This window comes from Myotis lucifugus, unplaced genomic scaffold, assembly GCF_000147115.1.
Source record: "Myotis lucifugus unplaced genomic scaffold, Myoluc2.0 scaffold_222, whole genome shotgun sequence".
In the NCBI taxonomy this organism is placed as follows: domain Eukaryota; kingdom Metazoa; phylum Chordata; class Mammalia; order Chiroptera; family Vespertilionidae; genus Myotis; species Myotis lucifugus.
The window spans coordinates 948,897-973,114 of record NW_005871270.1 but is presented as its reverse complement, the minus strand read 5'-3'; the positions used below and the strand labels follow the sequence as shown (position 1 = coordinate 973,114).

Below are 24,218 nucleotides of genomic sequence, written 5' to 3'. Positions count from 1 at the left end.
GGGGGGGGGCCAAAGCAGGGGTCAAAAAATGGGGTTCGAGAACCATGCGGCTTTTTTTGGCCCCCCTGAATGTGGCTTTTTCCCCCAAACCCCCCGGGGCGGGCGGGCAAGTACAATGCGATTAAAATTCGTGGCCCATGCCAGAAATCGGTATTTTGTGGAAGAGCCACACTGAAGGGGCCAAAAGAGCCGCATGTGGCTCGCGAGCCGCAGTTTGCTGACCACTGGCCTAAGCCATCAATCGGATATCCTTAGCTCTGCTGTGGGGGTAGGAGAGGCTCCCACCACCACCGCTGCGCTCGCCAGTGGTGAGCCCAGCTCAGGTCTTCTGGCTGAGCAGTGCTCCCTGTGGGAGTGCACTGACCACCAGGGGCAGCTCCTGAGTTGAGCGTCTGCCCCCTGGTGGTCAGTACGCGTCATATCAACCGGTCGTTCTGCAGTTCCGTTGATTTGCATATTAGCCTTTTATTATATAGGATTGGAGCCTTTCCCGCCACAACTTCTGTATCATTTTTTCTCAATTCTAACTTTTAATCTATTTGTTTCTCCTTAATTTGTTCATTTGTATGTGATTATTTTTGGAAATTTGGGTCAAGATAGCTTTTTTTTAAAACATCGTACTTTAGAGCTCTCCTGTTATTTTCATAGAGGGTCAAAAAAGAAATGATGGTTCACTTTCTTTGATGTCCTAGCTGTTCCCCTGCCCCACTTTCCCCCTTTTATCTGAACTTGTCTTTCTTCTCTATTTGTTCTTTAGAAAAAAATGTATTTTTTTATTGATTTCAGAGAAGGAAAGAGAAACATCAATGATGAGAGAAATAATTGATCCCCTGTCTCCTGCATGTCCCCTACTGGGTTCGAGCCTGCATCAGGGCCAAGTAATCTGACCAGGAATCAAACTGTGACCTGCTAGTTCATAGGTGGATGAGCCACACCGGATGGACTCTGCAGCTCAATCTGGATTCTATTTCCAAAAGATTTGTCCTTGGGGGCTTTGTTTTGAAAGAGAATATTGCTGGTTAGTATGAACAATGATAGAAACCTGTGGTAGTTATCAATTTATTGTCTCTTAATTCCAAAGCCATCCATTCTGTCTGCTGTGTAAATGTTTCTGTGCACTTTAAAAATTTTCCTTTGTCAGCTGGCATGCTAATTTTTTAATCAGTAGAGAACAATGGAAAAACTTTTGCTTCTTGTTCCAGTATGCTTACTCAGCAGACTCCTGTAGCACCCAGTTCCTGCTAAGCCAGGTTCTGAAGTACAAGTGAGCTCTGACTTGAGTGATTTTGTAACAGGGAGGCATCTTCCATGAACAGCATTATCAAGTACTCTAGAAGGCAGATTTCCAGCATGTTCCCTGGAGAAGCACCTCATCAATTGCTCAGCCATTCAGTGAGCCACAGCAAAGCCTTTTTCAACAAAGTCTGGATCTCAGTCTGGGGTGGTGATGGGGGAATGGGGAATTCTTCCTTAGGTGCTCATCTTAGCCTTAGGGTTAGTGGCTGCTCCTTTTATCTGCTATTTCAATCTTCTTTAGTATTCTCTTTACTTCTTATTAGCCAATCACTCACACCATTAATTATTACACCATTCTAATAATTATTTATATTATGTTTTGTATAAAACTGTCATCATCTTTCTTTTGCTTACTTTAATTTCAAAATCAAATAAACAACTTCTCCTCCCACCAAATAAACAACATCCAAACCTGATGTCAAATGTGGGAAGAGAAGGCAAGGCTTGAGACTCTTGTATTCTGCCTTAGGCAGAAAGGCAGAAGAGAAAAAAACCACTAGACATCAGCAGAGGAAACCAGGTGGGCTGGGGACACACTCAGGGCTGCTGGGAGAGCAAGTTCTGCAGGTAGGAACTCCTTATCGACTTCTTTCAGGTAAGAGGCATCTTCATCACCCTTAATGGGATGATGAAGATCATCTCATCAGGAACAGCAGCACTGGGTTATTCTGCTGTCACGTCAATTTCATCAATGCCTAGGCCTAGCTTGATCATGCAGTAATGCAGTTGGAGTGGGTCTGGGGATCCTCACATGAGATGCCAGAAGAGAGCAGCGCAGTTTCAAACAGCAGCACAAGGTCCTTTTGGGCCATCATGTACCCCATTGTACAGTAATCTCAAAGTGTCCGGGCTTTCATGATATGCTGCTCCATGCTGTCTGTCCAGGTGTAGGTAGGTGCTAGTCACATGCGGCAGGATAAAGACATAAACCGACTGGAGATTGTCACCTTCTCAACCTTCTTATCCAAGATTTCTTTCATGAGTTTGCATGTTCTCACACTAGGCCTTGCTCTCTTCCAATTGTCTTCTTCTCTTCATCCTCAGGTAGCTCCAGGCCCCCCTTGGTAATTGAGAGAAAGCTTTTTTCATCAAACTCCTTGAGCTGCCGCACAGTACTCATCAACAGGCTCCATCTAATATACTACCCTTGAAGCTCCACTTCTGCACTTGCTCCACAAAAGCAGAGTTGATAACGTCCTCTTTGCTCTCACCAATGATGTCAACACTTTACCACATTTATTCCATCATTCATTCTCTGTAGATATATATTTTTTTTCTGCAGCATTTGCAGGTTGATGGACTTGATGTCACTCATCCTCAAAAATTTATTATGTATTTCCTTAAAAGAACACTCTCATAATCATAGTATAATTATAAAAACCAGGCAGTTAACAATAAATACTATTTATAATCCACAACCCTTACTTAAGCCGTAACACTGATATCTTTTATAGCAAAACAAAGTTTAAAAACATTGTTTTTCTCCCCATCCAGAATCCAATGTAGGTTCACATGTTGCCTTTAGTTGTTCTCTTTGGTTTTCTTTAATCTGGAACTTTTTTTTCATAACCATAACATTTTCTTGAGTACAGGCTAGTTTTTGTGTGGTATCTTTTCTAACTCTTTTGTAAAAACTTCAATTTGAGTACAGTAAAGTCTTGATATAATAGACTAATTCAGGCAAGGGAGAATCTGTTAAAGCTGAAAGTCGGTTTTCTGAATGTGTATTCTAAAAAACTGACAAATTAGTTAGTTTATCCGAGTTTACTTATGTAGACACGTTTGTGTAAAATTAAGTAGGAATGAAAAGTTTAATTTCACAGAAAAGTTTTCTATATGTATTACAGCAAATTTAAGTTTATACTACATAGGTCTAGTAAATGCATGCATTCACCAGTCACCTCGAGTGAACAAATGCACACAGCTGCTGTGTGGCTTAGCGCACGTGGCAAAATCGGCCAGCACATGTTAAAACTGTAGCAGAGGTCACCCCACGCAACAATAGAACCAATTGTCATGCGCAATGAGGTGCGATAACGTGCTAATCATTCCCGGAATATTGTTTACGAGCAATGACTCTTGGATTTAAATATAAAGACTTATATTTTTGGTATTTATTTTATATATTTAAATGCCATTTAACAAAGAAAAATCAACCAAAAAAATGAGTTCGCATGTCACCTCTGACACACATTTCATAGGTTTGCCATCACTGGTCTAGAGCATATCTGGCAAATGTTAATATTTCACAAAGTTAGGTGATGTGCTAAGTTGATCATTTTCTTCATACTCTATGTACACTTAGAACAGCGGTTCTCAACCTGTGGGTCGAGACCCCTTTGGGGGTCGAACGACCCTTTCACAGGGGTTGCCTAAGACCACCCTGCATATCAGATATTTACATTACAATTCATAACAGTAGCAAAATTACAGTTATGAAGTAGCAACGAAAATAATTTTATGGTTGGGGGTCACCACAACATGAGGAACTGTATTAAAGGGTCGCGGCATTAGGAAGGTTGAGAACCACTGACTTAGAATATTGTATAAAAAACATAAATGCAAAATAAATTTGCCCTTACTGACCTTGTTCAGGTTTGATTTGACAACAAACTTCCATTTAAATCACTTAGCAGATGAAGATAATGCTACCTTAGTTGGAATGCCACAGAACTGATAAAGGACTCTCTTTTTTTTTTCACATTTTCGTTTTTTTGTTTAAAGTTTGACATGATAAAGGACTTTCTTATCAAACTATGCCAATCAGTTGTTTAATACCTAGTTTAGAAGGTACTCTAAATAACTTCAACTCTACTCCATACTACTTCAGTTTTTTTACAATCTCTTTTTTTATCAAAGCACATAATAAACCAAACTATTAAAGAGACCTAGATACACTTGTTTTATATATGCTCAGCTGGTTGTGGTCATAGATAAATATTAGATAAATATTCATGTCAGATATAAATGATAATTACAGTGGGTTCATTTAATTATAGGAATAGAAGTACAAAAAGAAACTCATTTTATAATAAGAATACAATTAAACTTATTTGGATTGATGATTTGATGATTTCACCAAGTTTTCAAAATGTGATGAACAACAGAGATTTTGTTTCTTCATCACTCCACCTATTCTTTCATGCATTTGCTTATAAGAGTACTTTTGATTTGGAGCCAAAAGGCATGTACTTCAACACACAATAGCATCAAGTTTCACTGAATAAATAGACAACAGCTAGAGTACTACTAATTGCATGTTTATAACTTATAACTTTTATATAAAAGGGCAAATTTAAGAGAAAAACCCCTCTTATGATAATTGGAGAAAGACAATTTAATAGGCAGGACTACATTTTAACATTATTATATATTTGAATACTAAACCTTACAAAACTTAACGGAAATTAAGGATCTTTTTTAAAGTTCCAAAGGCATAAAGATAAAAACAAAAGATGTGCTCAAAGTTACACAAGATTTTTGACACCATCTTCATGCTAATCAACTCCTCTCAGAAAACAATAAAAATCTAAACTTAGGGACTCAATTTTTAGTAATTTCTGAAATGTTCTCATTACTAATAGGGTCTTGTAATTAAGACATTATTTGTTAGGTTTTAACTGCACAACTAAACCATCATAATACTTACAAAGTCTTCCTCTTCAAACTGCAACTTTTCCACCTTTTCTTCTTTCCTTTCTTCCCTAATCTCTGCAGGTGGCTTTTCCTGAAAGGCACAGCCTTTCCTGGAGTGAAAGCTGCCATTCCAGTGGCGATGGTTTCCTGTGCCACCCCCACTACGCTGGCTCATGCCATCATGACCACGGGAAGAGCCATGCCAACCAGATAGGTTTCCTGTGATTCCAGCATATGCTCCCTTGGAGACACCTGAGTCCACAGAATCATGGCGAAACAGGGAGGGCTGGTGCCAGGAATCTAGAACAGTAAGGAAAAGTAACACATTAGATTATTTGCTTCCTGGAAATTCAGAAATAATTTGGCCAGATGCTTCCTGATCTGGTTTATGGTATCACCAAAAGCCCTTCAGGGGGGACCTTTTAAATAAAAGATTAAGTTTACAGAAAAGAAATCACAAAATATATATTTTTCTTTTAATGTATTTCTATATGAGTTCTTCCACTGAATAAATGACTCATGAGAACATCCAATATAGTTGAGAACATAACAATGTTAGAAAGCCAACATAGTTGGAGTATTTAACTGAGAACTATGCTTAGAAAAGATCATAATTTCAAGATTATGGACATGCACCCTCATGCTGGGCTTGCCCTAAATGAGTAGCTTAAATATAAGCATGGAAGTTGGCCATGGCTCACCTCCTGTAGTTCGTAGAGGTCCATTGTTAAAAAAGCCATCAGAGGAATTATGTCGACGACGGCTTACTCCAAATCTACCATCTCCTCGGGGTAGGTGCTCTCCGTGTTTTTCAAAGGTGGCTGTAGGTGACTAAGATGATAAAGAATAGGGAAACAAACAGTAAGAAGATGTATCTTTCTTAGGTTTTGTAGCAGGCTTTTAAAAAACAAGAAATGACTGTGGCAGAAACTGCCATTATGAGAATACTAGTGTCCCAGTGCATGGATTCGTGCACACTGAAAGGAAATTAATTATAAGAAATACATATATGTGTGTATATATATATATAATTTGTGTGTGTGTGTGTGTGTGTGTATAATTTTTGTCTAAAGTTTTACATATGTCTCCTTTTTCCCTGATTGACCACCCCTGCTCCAGCCATTCCCACCCCAGGGAAGCCCTGACCGCCCCAGTGTCTGTGTCCATTGGTTATGCTAATATGCATGCATACAAGTCTTTTGGTGCTAATAAGAAATATTTTGATATCGCTATTTGCCCTTTCTCTATAATAGAAGTGTCAACCAAATTCATGATCGACAATGACAGATGGAAACACATGTGTGCGACTGGTGCCAGCAAGAGCTTTATATGTATCACGCATGCGTGAGTCAACTTAGCCTTTTATATATAATAAACTTGTTTAATTAGACCTGCTTTCTGATGTAGCTAAACTTTTTCCAGCCCAGTGAAGCACCCCAACTTCTCTCTCAGGTAATTGTCAGCAACACAGCAGTAAATATCAAGAGGGAGCAGATTATTATTGTAGATCACGCAGGGAGAACAAAGGGTAAAATATTTAACTGCAGCAGTGTTTGACTATATTCTGCACAGTGAGAAAACCTGAAGTCATTTTCCAGGTCCACCATTTCTTCTTTTCAGTGGGGTCAAGTTTCTAAGCTTTCTAAATCTCCGTTTTCTGGCTGATGAAAAGAAAATAGGATTTTACTGAGTCTCCCATCTACCTACTCCAGGACTTCTGTGAGAATCAAATGAGATGAAGCACGGGAAAAGGCTTCATAGACATTTGGTTAAAGTGTGAAATGTTTGCAGCTGGCTATAAAGCAAGTTGTGTTACTCGACTGAAGAAACTGGATGGAGGCTAGTCATCGCTAGCGAGAGGAAGCCAGGTGTTGCTACGTGATGTCATTACCGGGCGCCCACAGCCACCGTTTCCGGGCTGGGCTGGGGGCCGCATTTTGCGCCATGTGGTCTCGGCAATGTTGGCTGCAATTTGGTGGGCTGTTGCTCCGGGTGGTGGCGGGGCCTGTGTCCCACTTGGGGGAAGCCGAGTGTTGCTTTGTGGGCACCAGGTCCGCAGTGCCATTTCTCGGTGCGCGTCACAGCAGCACCTGCGTTGAGCGTCTGCCCCTTGGTGGTCAGTGTGCATCATAGTGACCAGTCGGACAGTCGGACACTTAGCATATTAGCCTTTTATATATATAGACTAAAGGCCTGATGCATGAAATTCGTGCAAAAGTAGGCCTTCCTTCCCCCAGCTGCTGGCACCAGCTTCCCTCTGGCACCCGGGACCCGGGCTTCCCTCCAGCCACCAGCAGGCACCTGGGACCTGGACTTCCCTCGAAGCTCTGGCTTCCCCTGGAAGGATGTCCAGTCTAATTAGCATATTATGCTTTTATCATTATAGATAGGCCATAATAAGGGTACCACAAGGCCTCTGAGTCAAGAGAGGGCCTAGGTTACATATTCAATCATTAACTCATTTACACTATCCCAGAAGGAAAGAAAAGGCAGCTACTTCAATTAATCACAAAAAACCCTGCCAGGCACAGCCAGTGTAGCTTAGTGGTTGAGTATCAACCTATGAACCAGAAGGTCCCTGTTTGATTCCCAGTCAGGGCACATGCCCAGGTTTCGGGCTTGATTCCCAGTGTGGGGCATGCAGGAGGCAGCCGATCAATGATTCTCTCTCATCATTGATGTTTTAACTCTCTCTCTCCCTTCCTCTCTGAAATTAATAAAGATCTATTTAAAAACAAAACACAAAACAACCTTGCCAGAAAGAGTAAGTCCTAAAACTTCACACTTAAAAATATTAAGTTAATCTCGCAATAGGAAAGAAAAATTAAGATGTTTCCTTAAGCCCTAACGGGTTTGGCTCAGTGGATAGAGCGTCAGCCTGTGGACTGAAGGGTCCCAGGTTCGATTCCAGTCAAGGGCATGTACCTTGGTTGTGGGCACATCCCCAGTAGGGGGTGTGCAAGAGGCAGCTGATCGATGTTTCCCTCTCATCAATGTTTCTAACTCTCTATCCCTCTCCCTTCCTCTCTGTAAAAAATCAATAAAATATATTAAAAAAAAAAAAGATGTTTCCTTAAAAAAATTCTAAACAGATTATTTCTATAAATTATTTCAGACTGGAGGAGTGGTTTAATGCCCACCTTTGTAGGACACTAACAACGACACAAAGTTTTTATCCTCCTATATAATAAAAGGGCAATATGCAAATTGACCCTAAGAGCAGACCGACCAGAATGACCGCTTGACCAGTCACTATGAGGTGCACTGATCATCTCTTGGTTCCTTTCCCTGGCCGGCAGGCTCTGATCATTCGATGGCAAACGGGGAACTGAGGATGGGTGGTGGGGGATGCAGGTAGTGTTAGGCCAAGGCCCCCGCCCTGCCAGTTTCCCCACACACAGAGGGTGACCCACAGAGGGGGCGGGGCTGGCGATCAAGCGGGAATGGCTGACCTCTTGGTCCCTTCCCCCGGCCGTCAGGCTCCTATTGCCCAATGGCAAACGGGAACTGGGGTGGGTGGCAGTGGGGGGCGGGGCCGGCTTCGGGCAGCTGGTGAAGATGGCCCTGATTGCAGGCCAGGCCTAGGGACCGTGCCCGTGCACAAATTTCGTGCGCCGGGCCTCTAGTAGTTTTATAAAAGACTTATTTTCAAACATTACTTAATACTTATAACAGTACTATAATTTGGCATCATCCTCATTTTACTCACACATGAGTAAAGAAGTCAGGAAGAATTAGTCTTTGAAGTCACACAAAAAAGAAAGCAGTTTATGAAACAATTTTACAAATGAACTGTAATGTCCCTTCCTATTCCAAATAATTTTATCCTATGACATTCTTTAATCTCAAATGATAGAGACCAAAGTCTAAAAAGCCATTTGAAGTATAGATATATTTGACAAGGCCTTATAGGAAAACTACAGGTTGGGGCATAGACATTTTTACATCTAATTTATTAATATTTTCACCAATATTTGGTATTGCCAGTCTTTTTTATTTTAACCACTATAGTGGGTTACAACAATTTTTCTCCTATTCTTTTTCTAGAAGTTTTATGGTTTTTAATTTCTGCGTTAAATTACCTTGGCACTTTAGTAAAAAATCAACTGGCTACATATTTAGGACTATTTTTGAATTCTCTATTCGATTCCATTGCTTTAATATGCCCATCCTTATGCCACACAACTTTGCTTACTGTAGCTTTATTAAAAATATTGAAATTTGCCCAGCTGGTGTGGCTCAGTGGTTGAGCATCTACCCATGAACCAGGAGGTCACTGTTCGATTCCGGGTGAGGGCACATGCCTGGGTTGCAGGCTCTATCCACAGTAGGGGGGGGGGGGGGGGGCGGGGCGTGCAGGAGGCAGCCAATCAATGATACTCTCATCATTGATGTTTCTATCTTCTCTCCCTCTTCCTTCCTCTCTGAAATCAATCAATCAATCAATCAATCTATCTATCTATCTATCATAAATATAAAATAGAACAAAGGTAATTAGTCTGTGAAAACATATTTGAAATCCTCTGGCAAAGCTCAAAATCCAAAAACACCTAGACTGTAAAACCGAAGCCATAGACAAGTTGGGCATGAAAAAAACCCTGGTATTTGGGTAGTTACTATAGGAATGGACCAGTACCTTAACTGCCTGTGGTGTTGAAAAATTTAGCCAAGCAGGAACAAAGTCATGCTGCGCCATTTAGGTCCAGTGTCTCTTTTCAGCAAGGTGAGGCATCAACCTCATGGCCAGGATCTGAAAATGAGAGAACTCTCATCATTTATGCTTGCAAGATCTTGATACTAATGTGTAAAGGAGTTTGTGATTACTTAAGATCCTGCTCTTTACAGAAAGACCTGCCCTCTGAGTCTGTCTAGATTACTAATCAGAATCCATACTTCAGAGAAGTTTTAAACAAAGAAATGGTCTGTGAATATATATCCATGAAAAACACACATACAAAAAGTGACCTAGACCTGGAAGGTTATATGAAAGAAGCTAATGAATTCTTGAGTTATAGCAGAAGAACCTTAAGAATAAACATTTAGCCCTGGCTGGTTTGCCTCAGAGGATAGAGCATCGGCCTGTGGACTGAAGGGTCCCGGGTTTGATCTGGTCAGGGGCACATGCCCGGGTTGGGGGCGTGCAGGAGGCAAAGAATCAGTGATTCTCTCTCATCATTGATGTTTCTCTCTCTCTCCCTCTCCCTTCTTCTCTGAAATCAATAAAAATATATATTTTTAAAAAAGAATAAACATTTACTCAAAATTACAGATACTTATAAAAAGAGGTTAATCTCCTTTCGGTAACTTTTGGCAAAACCAGTAGGGAAAAAAAGGCAGTAAAAAAATCTTCCTAGAGAAGGAAGATACAACCTTTCAAGAGTTTTATTTAGTTCACATTTTAATTTCCTCAAACACAACTATCATCAGTTTTTCCTGAAAGATCCATTATTGTCTCCAAATCACCCTACTGATATTTTCCAAAATCAAATACACCAGAAAGCAGTATATCTTCCACGATACATATACACACACAGTCTTCTTCCCAAGTTAGACATAGGAGAATATTTACCCCAGAGTGTAACCTCTGTGGTCCTGTTTCCTGAACTCCTTGAGTCTGCCAGCTGGATTTCCCACGAGGTTCTCGTTAGAAGGGTGCTTAATAAGGCTGACCAGCAGCACACCTTATGATGAAGCACAAAGAAGCCAGGCTCTGTGTGGATCACTCTCTCAGTCCCCTCAATTGCTCATCTTAAACTACCTAGTTCCTGACGCGGTTTCCAAAAGGGAAAAGGGGGGAGGGGGAGGGGGAGGGGAAGATAAAAAAAGTATTTGTTACATTTAAAAATGGGGGGAAGGGGAAAGACCTATGTCTATGTTCACCTCATTCAACTTCCTTGAGTGATGGCTCTATGATGTTGTTTAAATAGATAATACATGGATATTTGCACAGTGAGTACAAACACTGTTCATAACAAGGGCATAACTAGAAAGACAGGTGGACTTGCAAGGGCAAATAATGTCATCTAAGTGACAGATCAAAAATATAATATTAAAGAGCTATAAAAGGTCTTCTGAGCATTCAACTCCAGTGGCAAAACATCCACATGAAAAGCCCTTAATTTACAAATCTCATTATTCTTACACAGCTGCTAAAAATAGTGTGCAGATATGTATTTATATTTGTTTTATTCTTCAAAATCTAAGGATATAAGAAATCTTGTTAAAAAAAAAATCAGACAGGAACTTGATATACTTTTCCCTCCAAAGAATAGCAGCTTTCAAGGCAAATTTCTTGGTATAAAGCTCCCAAATGTATCTTCTATTTCTTTGGTCTTCACTATTCATATATTCACAGCAAAATTAAAACAAGTAGAAAGATGGGGGTTAAGGAGTAGTCAAGGAGAAAGACAGTTCCAAAGTGAGGTTTTCTTCTCTGCAGTTTTCTGTATTTCACTTGTTTTGCCCTTTCCTGAAGACTGAAATTGAGCTACTGGAAGGTGATGTGAAGAATCTTCTATTGTTTCAGTAGAGAAGTCATTTATTATTTTGGATCCATATCCATCATTATTCAGTAATTTAAAAGGCCACAGGAATCTAACACTATAAAAAAAAAACAAAACAAAATAACATTATCACAAGGCGAAATCATTATTATATATAATTGCTAAAATGAGACAATCAAATGTTCAATCAAATAAAGGTCCTTAGGAGTCAAAACTCTTAAGTCTGATTTAGACATTAATGTGTCACCACCTATAGCAACAACATAAGCTGGTTATAATTCTAAGAATTTTAGAAAAGCCACCTGAAGAGAGTCTACTTTTTAAAAAATCTTCACCCAAGGATATGTTTTCAATCATTTTAGAGAGAGAGGAAGGAGAGAAAGAAACATGGATGTGAGAAACATCGATCAGTTGTCTCCCGTATGTGCCCTGATCGGGAATCAAACCCACAACCTTGTCCCAATCAAATGAATCATCCGGCCAAAGCAAGAGCTCTCTTTTTTATATAACCATTAATCCAATTAGCTATCAAAGGAATTCAGAAATGCTAATTATGTCCTGGGTTTGATTTCCAGTCAGGGCACATACCCAGGTTGCAGTTCAATTCCTAGTCAAGGTGCATGAGGGAGGCAACCGATTGATGTTTCTCTTTCTCATTGATGCCTGCATGTCTGTTTCTCCCTCCCCCTACTCCTCTCTTTAGGTCAATTAAAAAAAAAAAAAGGAAATGCAAATTAAAGTGTTAGATTTATACATAGAACAGCTTGCTATAAATAAATGGTCGAAGAGCCATAGAACTTGCTCATTTATTACCACAGTCATCATCTATCTAATTATTCAGGCTAGTAAATACCTCCATGGGGAAATAAAGGGAAAGAAATAAAAAAGATCATGGGGTGGGGGGTTCAATTTTATCTATAATATATTATTTCTTAAGTTGAGTGATGTGTACATGACTATCCACTTGTTCTCTACACTTTTTTATATACTTGTAATACTTAAAGAGTAGTAATAGAATAAGCATATATGAAGTTGGGTAAATGATTTGAATAATGTATTTTATAAGTTGAAACACATATACATGTAAACATACATATATATCAATCATCCAGAGTATATCTAGTCCTTCAGCAAAAATGGAATAGCCCTAACCGGTCTGGCTCAGTGGACAGAGCGTCAGCCTGCGGACTGAAAGGTCCCAGGTTCGATTCCAGTCAAGGGCATGTGCCTTGGTTGCGGGCACATCACCAGTAGGAGGTGTGCAGGAGGCAGCTGATCGATGTTTCTAACTCTCTATCCCTCTCCCTTCCTCTCTGTAAAAAATCAATAAAATATATTTTTAAAAAATGGAATAGTCATAAAAACTGACCTTACACTAGTTGTTTCAATTAGTTCCAAAGAATAAAACACCCATGTTCTCTAATCACATTGAAAAATTAGAAAATGACTTTCTCTTGCAGTTCCCTCTCTTTCTCCTTCCTAATGAAATCCTGTCCAAAGCCATTAGGTGGGGTCAAGCAAGTTAAGGATCTGTTGGTGGCAGAGGAGGTGCTACAGAGACCCAGAGCAGGGTGTTGGGGCCTAAACAGATGTGAAGGGTGTCCATGTGGGGTGGAGACTGGAGAAATGTGTGTAAAGTAGCGGCACAGTGCAGGATGTCAGAACCCATTAGGCAACACAAGCAAGTGTCCCAGTAGGAGGGCAGCTCAATGCAGAATGGGAGCCTGAGTGGAATGAGAAGGGCATCCTGGCACAGGGATAAGGCCAAGCTAACTGAGGGCTTCCATGCAGCAAGGTGCCTTCACAAGTGTTCCAACTTGGGTGTGGTGAGAAAGGAACACTTTCAAGGGAGAATGTGATAACAGGAAGTTGGTCATATATTGGGAATTAATCAAAAAGTAAAAATATTAGGAAGCATGGGTGTCAGATTGCTTACTGTGTGAGACAGGAGGCAATGGTAAAGAAAATTTCAAAATAAATAGAGCAACAAAAAAACACAATAAATTTGCAATATTACAGCTAGGGCAGCACTTAATAGAAAATAAGTTTTAAAAACACTTTTTAAGAAGACTAAAAACAGCCCAGCTGGCGTGGTTCAGTGGTTGAGCGTTGACTTATGAACTAGAAGGTCATGGATCCGAGTCCTGGTCAGGGCATATGTCAGGGTTTTGGGCTCGGTCTCCAGAGGGGTGCATGCAGGAGGCAGCCCATCAATGATTAGCTCCCATCACTGATGTTTCTATACCTCTCTCCCTCCCTCTTCTCCTCTAAAATCAATAGAAATAGATATTAAAAAAAAAAAGACTAAAAAACGAACTGACCTAATAATCTAGATGATAGAAAGAATTGAATTCATGACCTTCTGGTGCACTGGATGATGTGCTCCAACCAACTGAGCCACACTGGTCAGGGCACTTTTTATAATATATTATAAAGTCCTTTGGGGCTGTAACCATTTTTAAAGGCAGACTAAATGAAGTGGCTTTTGCTTAAGTACTTTAATTGTGCCTTCTAATGCACTTAACACTTGCTTCTTCAGAAAGAGTTACAAATGTTGATCTTAACTCCCAGCAGCAGGCCAAAAATTTGTTGCTTGTAGAATGTCCTTCTTTGAAACTCACACGACATCTAGCATGATGCCTTCCAAGTAGAAAAGATTCAAAGGTTTAATAAATTATAATAAAGCAAGGATGCAGAAAAATTGGAACCCTCTACATCATTGGTAGAAATATAAAATGGTGCAGCTGCTGTGGAAAATATTTGGTGATTCCTCACAAAGTTATAGAGCTACCATATGACCTAACATTTCCACTCCTAAGTATATATCCAAGAGAAATGAAAACATCTGTCCACACAAAAATTTTTTAAGTGAATGTTCATAGCAGCTTTAGTCACAATAGCCACAAAGTAAAACAACCCATTCATATATCCATCAACTGATGAATACATAAACAAAATGTCATACATCCATACAATAGAATATTGTTCAGCTATAAAAAGGAATAAAGTTCTGATACATGCTACCACATGGATAAACCTTGAAAACATTATGCTAAGTGAAAGCAGCCAGATACACAAAATGACAAATATTACTATATGACTCCATTTATATGAAATATCCAATCCACAGCGACAGAACACAGATGAGCAGTTACCAGGGACTAGGGGAAAGGAAGTCTGAATGCTTAATGCATATGAGGTTTATGTCTGGGATAATGAAAAAATTCTGGAACTAGATAGTGGCGGTGATTGCAAAACATTGTCAAGGTACTTAATGTGACCAAATGGTACAGTTTAAAATGGTTATGATGGTAAATCTTATATTATGTGTATTCTGCCACAATTAAATAATTATAATAAATCTCTTGGATGTCAATAAAAACATTCAATATTAAATGTAAGCAATGCTGTATCTACTTCATTCTTTTTCAAGTTTTATCCAAGGGCTTTTGCTTTCTCCCTGCAATATAACAAAATCACCTGTATCTAAATACTAGATCCAACCATTCATAACTATTTGACTAATAATCAACCTTTTATTTTCTTTTTCTTTATTTCAGGGAGAGGGAGAGGGAGAGGGAGAGGGAGAGGGAGAGGGAGAGGGAGAGGGAGAGGGAGAGGGAGAAACATCAATGAGAATCACCAATCTGCCACCTATTGCACACCCCCTACTGGGGATTGAGCCCCCCAAACCGGGCATGTGCCCTGATGGAATCGAATGACTTCCTGGTTCATAGGTCAAGGCTCAACCACTGAGCCACACCGGCAGGGTGATGATCAACCTTTTCAAAACCTATGACTTATTGGGTATTTCATATTCACCCCGTCAATCTATGAGGTACTTCACAACATGGCCTAATTTTACACCTTATAATTAAACTTATACTGCTAGTACAGACTATCCCTGACAAGTGCCTTATCTCAATCTTCTCTACCTTAGGTTTCCTTTACCACTCTACCTTGTGTGTATTTTGATCTCAATCGTTCTCATTTTCTACACAGTCCACATCTACGACTACTGGTACCTACAACCTCTATCTACTCTGGTTTTATTCAACTAACAAAAGCCACACCCATCTCTCATCGAGTCTGTATTCCCTTTAGGTATTTATGCTCATTTTCCTTTAGTCTTTCTTAACAAAACTTCTATAGAGAGCAGAGTACACTTAGTGTTTTCATTTTCTCACTCCCCTATTTATTCCTCAATCCATACCAAATTACTTCCCTCCCACATATATACAGTAATTCAAGTTACCTCTATAACACCACTGGGGCTTTGGCTATAATATAGAGTACAAAAAAATAACCTATGGGAAAATAAAAAGTACACAGTGTCTAATTTTTAATCATCTTGTAAGTGAATGTTCATAGCAGCTTTAGTCACAATAGCCACAAAGTAAACTTTAAATTTGGGACCATTGAGGAGAAAACCAAAAGAGTATGGGGACCCAGAAAGAGTTCAGCAGAAGTGTATTTCAAGAAAGTAGGATGATCACTATATCAATGCTATAAAATGATGGAAGACTGAGAACTGACCACTGGATTTAGCAGCATGTACATTACCAGTGACTATGCTGCATAGGGCCGCGTGAAAGCCTGATTTGAGTGGGTTCTAAGGGACTGTAGATTGCAACACTCCTTTGAGTGTTGTAGAACAATGAAATAGGGTAGCAGCTAGAAGATCAAAGAAGTTTTTTTTTTGGTACATTGATGGGAATGACCTAGTAAAGAAGAAAAACCTGATGTAGTTGATGAAGCTGAAAACAATGCCCGTGAGTAGGTGAAGAGTGGGATCTGATATGCCAGAGATTGGCCTTCAATGGCTTTGTTATTTACAGTAATAGTAGAGGGAGGCTGAATACCTGAGTACTACTACAATGAGAGCTTAGACCAGTGATGGCGAACCTTTTGAGCTTGGCGTGTCAGCATTTTGAAAAACCCTAACTTAACTCTGGTGCCGTGTCACATATAGAAATTTTTTGATATTTGCAACCATAGTAAAACAAAGACTTACATTTTTGATATTTATTTTATATATTTAAATGCCATTAACAAAGAAAAATCAACCAAAAAAAATGAGTTCGCGTGTCACCTCTGACACGCGTGTCATAGGTTCGCCATCACTGGCTTAGACTGTCTATTCTGATTGCAACTATCTTCTCAATGAAGTAGAAACAAAGTCCTCAGAATGGGAAGGAGCAAGTTTGAGAAGAGTTAGGGTATGAAATGAGAACTGGAGAGTGAATGAACTAAATACACTAGTTTCCCAGCACAATAAGGGCCCACATTTGTAAGTTATCATGAATTTAAAGTAAGACCAGTTAGCATAGTTCTGTAGTTTAAATTACCTAGTCCAGCGGTCTGCAAACTCATTAGTCAACAGAGCCAAATATCAACAGTACAACGATTGAAATTTCTTTTGAGAGCCAAATTTTTTAAACTTAAACTATATAGGTAGGTACATTGTTATTAACTTAATTAGGGTACTCCTAAGGCTTAGGAAGAGCCACACTCAAAGGGCCGCAGTTTGCCGACCACTGACCTAGTCCATCATTATGTACTCCCTGAACGCACTGGCTCTTCTCTTGAAACCTGTATCCAACTCCCAAACTCCAATCCCAGTAAAACCCAAATCTTGGTTACTCTGTTCTATCACCCATGAAGTTGTCAGTGGTTGAAGAAAAACACAAAACCATGCTTTTAAACATTTATCTACAACAAAACACCCTGACCAATACACTCTCAAAGGTCAGAAACTTGTGACTCACCACCCTCAATGGCTTATACTGTTTACATGTTCCTGGGCCAATCCCATCTTAAAACCCCTTCTCTTGGTTTCTATGACACTGTATCGTTAAGACTACAGTTTTCAGATTTGGATTGCACCAAGCTATAAAATTTCAAAATGTTTCAGTGATACTGGTTGCCAATTTTATTTGGATAAGTAGAATGTTAGAAAAAGGATACGTCATATTAAAAAAAGAAAAGTAAAACTGTCACCCTTACATTGATAATATTCAAGAAGGGCTGGGGAAATCTTTGTCAGAGAGCAGTGTGAATGGACTGCATTATGATATCCTGATCCTCTCCCTACCCTGTGATTACTTCTTTTCCCACGTTTTCTTTTGCTCTGTCAATATAACAGCTACTCAAAAGCTCTGATGCAGCATTTTTTCTTGTTTCTTTGGAATCTCTTCACTCTCTTATTCACTTTCAAGCCATCAATTCTCACCTCTAAGTGGGTGACTTAAATTCCTGCTTCATGAAGCATTATATCATGCACATATCTATACTCAAGCATCCATCATGCATTACTTTTACTTGTTTACATATTATATCTCCCCTACAAATGGGAATCACTTGATAGGGGTTAATAGCAAATGAGATAATCTTAGTATACACAGGATGACTGTTACGTAATAATTTAAGAGATGTTGACAATTACATCAATTAGTAGCTCCTTTATCTTCCTGTTCTTAAGAGCTCTTTGAACATTCCTATTCCTTCAACTGCAGAGCCCAATACAGTAACTCCTGCCTATTTTCAGATATTCACTCATCCTAATATTTCCTTTTCAAATCTCATGAACTGAGAATACTACTTATGTTTAAACTAGAGGCCTGTTGCATGAAGAGATTCGTGCAATAGGCCTTCCCTTCCCTTGGCTGCTGGCACCAGTTTTCCTCTGGCACCTGGGACCCAGGCCTTCACTCTGGCTGGGCTCCGGCCAGAGTGCCCCCCCGGCCCCCCGCAGGCCTCACGGCTCCGCCGATCCCGGAGCTTGAGGCCTCCTGGCTCTGCTGATCCCGGGGCTGTGAGGCCTTGCGGCTCCGCTTGGCGCCGGGGCCGTGAGGCCTTGCTGCTCAGCTGGTTTCGGGGCCGTTTGGCTTCGCTCCACTGCTTGGAGCCTACGTATGCAAATTAACCGCCATCTTTGTTGGCGGTTAATTTGCATATCACCCTGATTAGCCAATGGGAAGTGTAGCGAAGGTACGGTCAATTACCCTTTCTGTCTTTTATTAGATAGGATGTCTTTAACACTTTCACTTCCTCTAAAAGACTGAATAACCCTACAAGACTCTATACTCATTTCCTAACTGTCTGTATATCTGCTTCCCTCCTAAGTCCTCAATAAGGAAAACACCAGGGTTACTGGTAAGCCTGTTGCTTAATTTTTATTTAAAAAAATTTTTTTTTAAATCCCCTCTGGACAAGCAAGGAGGGGAAAAGTGATGGGGGAGAGAGTGTGATGTGAGAGAGACACATTGATTGGTTGACTCCTGCACACACCCAGACTGAGGGCTTGGATCAGACCTGCAACCCAAGTACCATGCTCTTGAGCGGAAATGGAACCTGCAACCCTCTGGTGTGCAGGCCGACACTCTAACCACTGAGCAATGCTGGCCAGAGCACATTACGTAATTTTTTTAATCCTCATATTTGATACTTCAGCACAAAAAAGTAGAAAGTCGTTTTCTACTTTAGTATTTATTTTAATTTCAGAGGAGAAAAATCCTTATTTAAGAATTCATAAAGGACATGAAATGTGAGCAGGAATGAACCAAAAGGGCACATAAGACACCTTTAAGATTTTTTTTCACTATAGCATTTTCCCATTAAGAAAATACTTAATATCATAGTTATCAATATTGAGAAGTGAAACCTGCTATCATATATTTGGGTTCCAATAAACAAAAAAAAAATCTGTTTCTAGTACAAACTTGATGACAACAAACCTATTTGTCAAAAAATATAACTGGAAATTTTATGTATTACCCTGTCCACAAGCGATATGTATGTGATATGCAAGTGCTCTGCAATAATATAAAGCACTACAGAAAACATTACCTTGAATCACTCACAAATTTCTACTTTTAAAACCTCAGTCAAATCATGAGAGACTATTTCAAACCTATTAACCTGGCAAAAACTTCTGCAACTATCAAGTAATGATAAAGATGTAAAACAACAAGGAATTCTCATATATTGTGGGTGGAAGTGTAAACCTGTATAACCACTTTAGAAAACAGTTTGGCAAATATAAAGTTGAAGCTGTGAAACCTCTATGATCCACCAATCTTAATCATACATGAACACAACACAAGACAAAATACCCAGGCCTTTCTCCAAACCAATTTTTAAAGGTTGAGAACTACTGCTTTTAAGAATTGGGAGTAGATACAGAGCAGTCGGCCTGGGGACTGAAAGGTTCCAGGTTTGATTCCGGTCAAGGGCACATGCCTGGGTTGTGGGCTCAATCTCCAGTAGGGGGTGTGCAGGGGGTAGCCAGTCAATGATTCTCCTCTCTCATCACTGATGCCTCTCTGCCCACCCCCCCCCTCCCTCTCGGAAATCAATGAAAAATCTATTTTCAAAAAGTTTATGCCATAGCCGGTTTGGCTCAGTGGATAGAGCGTCAGCCTGTGGACTGAAGGGTCCCAGGTTCAATTCCGGTCAAGGGCACATGCCCGGGTTGCGGGCTCAATCCCCAGTAGGGGGTATGCAGGAAGTAACTGATCAATGATTCTCTCTCATCACTGATGTTTCTATCTCTCCGCCTTCCTCTAAAATAAAAATAAAATAGGATAAAAAAGAATTGGGAGTAGATAAAAGGGAAAATTCTTTTTAAAAGATTACCTTTTAAAAAGACATTCATGGAATTTTTCACTTAGTTAGGAAATGACCCTATTTAAATAGAGGCAGTAACAAACAAAACCTTCTGGAAGGAGCAAATTGACAAAAAAATTAGGGTCCTTGGTTGAAAGAAACCAACCGTATTTAGGTAGATTAAGCCAGAAAAGGAATTTATCAGATATAGAGAGTTCAGAGAATGAATGAGAGCCTCCTTAACATGGCAAACATGCAGAAACCAAGTAAAGCTTAGACAAGACCACCAACCAAGATCACACCACAGGAAGAGCCTCAGGAAACTGCTCCACTAAAACTGCCCCTGCCACCAGCTAATGGAATGGATTCTAAATTGTCCTTGCTTCTTTGCACCTATCCAGTCCTCAGTCAAGTATATTTGAGTGGCACAGCTACCAGGGGTCCAGGACAGAAAGTGTATGTATAAGATATGTGTATGTGTGTATACATACAAGTTATAGGTACACAGCCTTTCCAATTTCCTCTCTAAGAGTCACAAAAATGCAACACTGGAAAGGGGTTAAAATGATAAACAGATAAATGGAACAACCAAGGATCGCTTTAAAGCCCCATGAGTATAATGTACAGCACAAGAATTTTTCCAGTCTTCCCATTAGTAATAAACTTTAATGTGTATTTTCTTCTGCTTCATATTCCAAAAAACATTTCCTGAAAGTAATTTTACAAAGAAAAATTTTAAAACCTAAAATTTATAACCTTTCTCAGGTGTTTAATCTCCTTTCCAATATTTTGTCTTTCAAAGTCACAAATACTTGCTGCAACCATACTTAAACACTTATTATAGAAATGGAATTCACTGAAATCACAACAGTTCCAATAAGAATACTAGTAATATGATACATATGTAAATTTACCATCTAATGCAATCTGACACATTAAATTCTGGCTATAAGATTTAGATAACTATGTATTTATGCAAGTATCCGAAACTAAGGGTTTAGAACCAGCAAAACTGTTTTACTAGCATTTGTCCCAAAAGTTATCAACTACACTACAAACAGGTTATTTAATAGTAACTTTTATCAAATATTTGCACCTACACTGGCCCTGAAAGGCTCCAAATTCCCTATGTATGTTAGTAAATAGTCTATTTGTCACATTAAAAAAACTATCGTTTTTATAACTGAGATTTAATAGTAGTGACTACTATATCAGAAGACATACATTTTTACTTCAAGTGTTTTCTCTTCTCAATAATAAACTTTGCTTCCCACCCAAACATTACTTTTAAGTTAGAAGAGCAGACTCTGGATCTAGCTGGCTCGGTCATTTACTAGCTGTACAACTTTGGGCTAACAAGTTACTTCAACTTCTTTTTGCTTCAAATCCTTATTTATAATTTCGAGGTTGTTGGAAAGTTGATGATTAAATGAGTGAATATATGTAGTGTTAAAAATAGTTGCCAGGATGTTTTCCCCTGAGGGAAAGAAAAGAAAAGTACCTGCCAAAAGTGTGTATTCAATCAGTGTTAAGAATAAAATGTTTAATAGATGGTGAGAATAAAACAATAGGGGGAAGAGAAAATTTCAGACCAAATACGCTGCGAAAACTACTCACTAGTACCCAAAACCAGAATACAAAACCACTGCAAACCCAGCATACTTAGCTCAATTTTTATAATACAATAAATATATACTAGAAAGAAAAAAAGGACAGGAAACAAACTATCTGAAAAGTTAATATTCAACGAGGTTGGAAGGGAATTCCCAAAAAGCACAGAATCACCTATGAAGTTAGCCTCCTGACTCCTCTTCCCCCAAAATCAATCTCAATCTAAGCTTCTACATCTAACTACCAATTTACAGGAAATCAAGAAAATCTAGAATATGGGAAACTCTGCAAGACAAATGACCTGGTTTCTTCAACAATGTGCAGAGAAAAAGAGAAGAAACATACAAATTAAGAGGCTTGAAAGAAAATCAGTCAATTACAGTGTGTAGGGCCTGGGTTCTGCTTAAAAACAAAAAAACAAACAAAAACTAGGAAAGTCAACAGAAACATTGAATCTAAGAAAGAAAAACAGAGCAAAAAACTCCATGTGCAATGATCTGTTCTGATTTCACTCCATTGGTAAATGGATGTACATTAAAGATAATTTCAGACAATTTATATTTAACAATTATGAAGTGCTTGCTATTGTCAGGCATTGTTTTAAGAACTCTACAGATATTTTATTTGTTAACCTCAATAACCCTATGAGAAGGTACCACTTTCCCCATTTAACAGAGGAAGAAACAGGCACAGAAACCTTACCTAAAACTCTCCCCAAGTCATAAAGCTATCAAGTGACAATGCTGAGATTCAAACTCAGGCTATAAAGTTGGTACCCTTAATTACTATATCATACTATCTGTCTACATGATGTAGTGGAAACAGCTCTTTGGAATCAGATAAAACTCCCTGAATTACCCATCTCTCCTTATGTCATATCAATTATTTATTTAACTTCTCAGAACCTCTGTACACTCACTTGTAGAAGAGAAGGGCACCATACATAGTTAAGGAATAGAGAGATTATATATTGGACTATATTATAGGCTTTAGCTTATGAAACCCACAATAATGGTTCTCACTACCCTTCCCATCATACCTGCAGAGACTAATTAAAAAGTCGAGCTAATAATTCATAAACACATAGCAGAAACACTGGAATAGCTCTACCTTTTAATTAACTAGCTAAAGAGCACCCAAACCAACTTTTCAAGATACTTATAAATATAAACTTTAAGAATAGCAATAATTCAAAAAGGAATATTTTACATAATAAAATTTAAACTTATAATGAGCAGAAATAAGAGTTTGCAATCTAAACTTAAAGTATAGCCAAACTTAAATTAATTAAAAAAATTTTTGAAAACAAAACTTATTCCACATAAATAGACCTACTGCTCAGAAATGTGCACTAAAATTTTGTTTATGCTGGTGATTCTTTAGCCTGATGTCTGGTTAATATAAGGCAAAATAGTTTTATCATAGAAAAGGAAGGTAGCCCTAGCTGGTTTGGCTCAGCGGATAGAGTAATGGCCTGCGGACTGAAGAGTCCTGGGTTTGATTCCAGTTAAGGGCACATGCCCAGGTTGCTGGCTCGATCCCCAGTAGGCTGCATGCAGGAGGCAGCCGATCAATGATTCTCTCTCATCATTGATGTTTCTATCTCTCTCTCCCTTTCCCTTCCTCTCTGAAATAAAAAAAAAAAGGTATTTAAAAAAGAAAGAAAAGGAAGGTAAATTTAATTAATATGTTAAAAAATCAACTTGAGCCCTGACCGGTTTGGCTCAGTAGATAGAGCATTGGCCTGCGGACTCAAAGGTCCTAGGTTCGATTCCGGTCAAGGGCATATACCCAGTAGGGGGTGTGCAGGAGGCAGCTGATCAATGTTTCCCTCTCATCGATGTTTCTAACTCTCTATCCCTCTCCCTTCCTCTCTGTGAAAAAATCAATAAAGTATAAAAAAAAATCAACTTGAAAGACAGCTATGTTGTTAAACTATGAATATTTTTGTGTTTATTTGTTATACCACCAAGTTCTTTGGTGGCAGGAAATGTTTTAAGGTCATCTAGGTATTCCTAGCACCCAGCATGCTGATACTGGCACCATACATAGTTCACCCTCTTGCAGTACTACTTTTTTTTTTCTTTTTTAATTTATTGGGATTACATTTGTTAATTACATAGGTTTAAGGTGTACAATTCTCTAATACATCATCTGCATATTGCACTGTGTTCACCACCCCAAGTCATGTGCTTCTGCATTTTTTAAAAAGGAGAATAATTGATCTGTTCTGTCTAAAAAATGAAAAATAGCCCTGTCTGGTTAGCTCAGTTGGTTAGAGCATCATTCCGATACACCAAGGTTGTGGGTTCAATCCCAAGTCAGGGCACTTACAAGCATCAACCAATGAATGCACAATTACTAAAGTGAAACAACAAATGGATGTTCCTCTCTTTCTCTCTCTCTCTCTCTCTCTCTCTCTCAAAAAAAAAAAAAAAAAAAAAGATAAAAGAAAAGAAAAAAGCCCTAGATGTTTTGGCTCAGTGCATAGAGCATCAGTCTTCAGACTGAAGGGTCCCGGGTTTGATTCCGGTCAAGGGCACATGCCAGAGTTGTGGGTTCGAT

The 24,218-nt window shown here is 39.1% G+C and overlaps 1 protein-coding gene across 3 annotated transcripts in view; it reads right to left on the bottom strand.

Moving 5' to 3' along the window:
• The window catches only part of GPBP1L1 (GC-rich promoter binding protein 1 like 1), a 44,288-nt gene that overhangs the window by 16,255 nt on the left and 3,815 nt on the right, over window positions 1–24,218 (bottom strand). For 2 of the 3 annotated variants that reach the window (XM_006098162.3, XM_014463812.2), the window contains exons 2-5: window positions 10,502–11,532; window positions 9,569–9,682; window positions 5,634–5,763; window positions 4,946–5,232 (exon numbers count right to left, since the gene is read on the bottom strand). In XM_006098162.3, the coding sequence (XP_006098224.1) occupies window positions 4,946–5,232; window positions 5,634–5,763; window positions 9,569–9,628 (477 nt within the window). In that variant the 5' untranslated portion in view covers window positions 9,629–9,682; window positions 10,502–11,532. The remainder of the gene's footprint in view (window positions 1–4,945; window positions 5,233–5,633; window positions 5,764–9,568; window positions 9,683–10,501; window positions 11,533–24,218) is intronic. The other variant, XM_006098163.3, reaches the window with a different exon arrangement.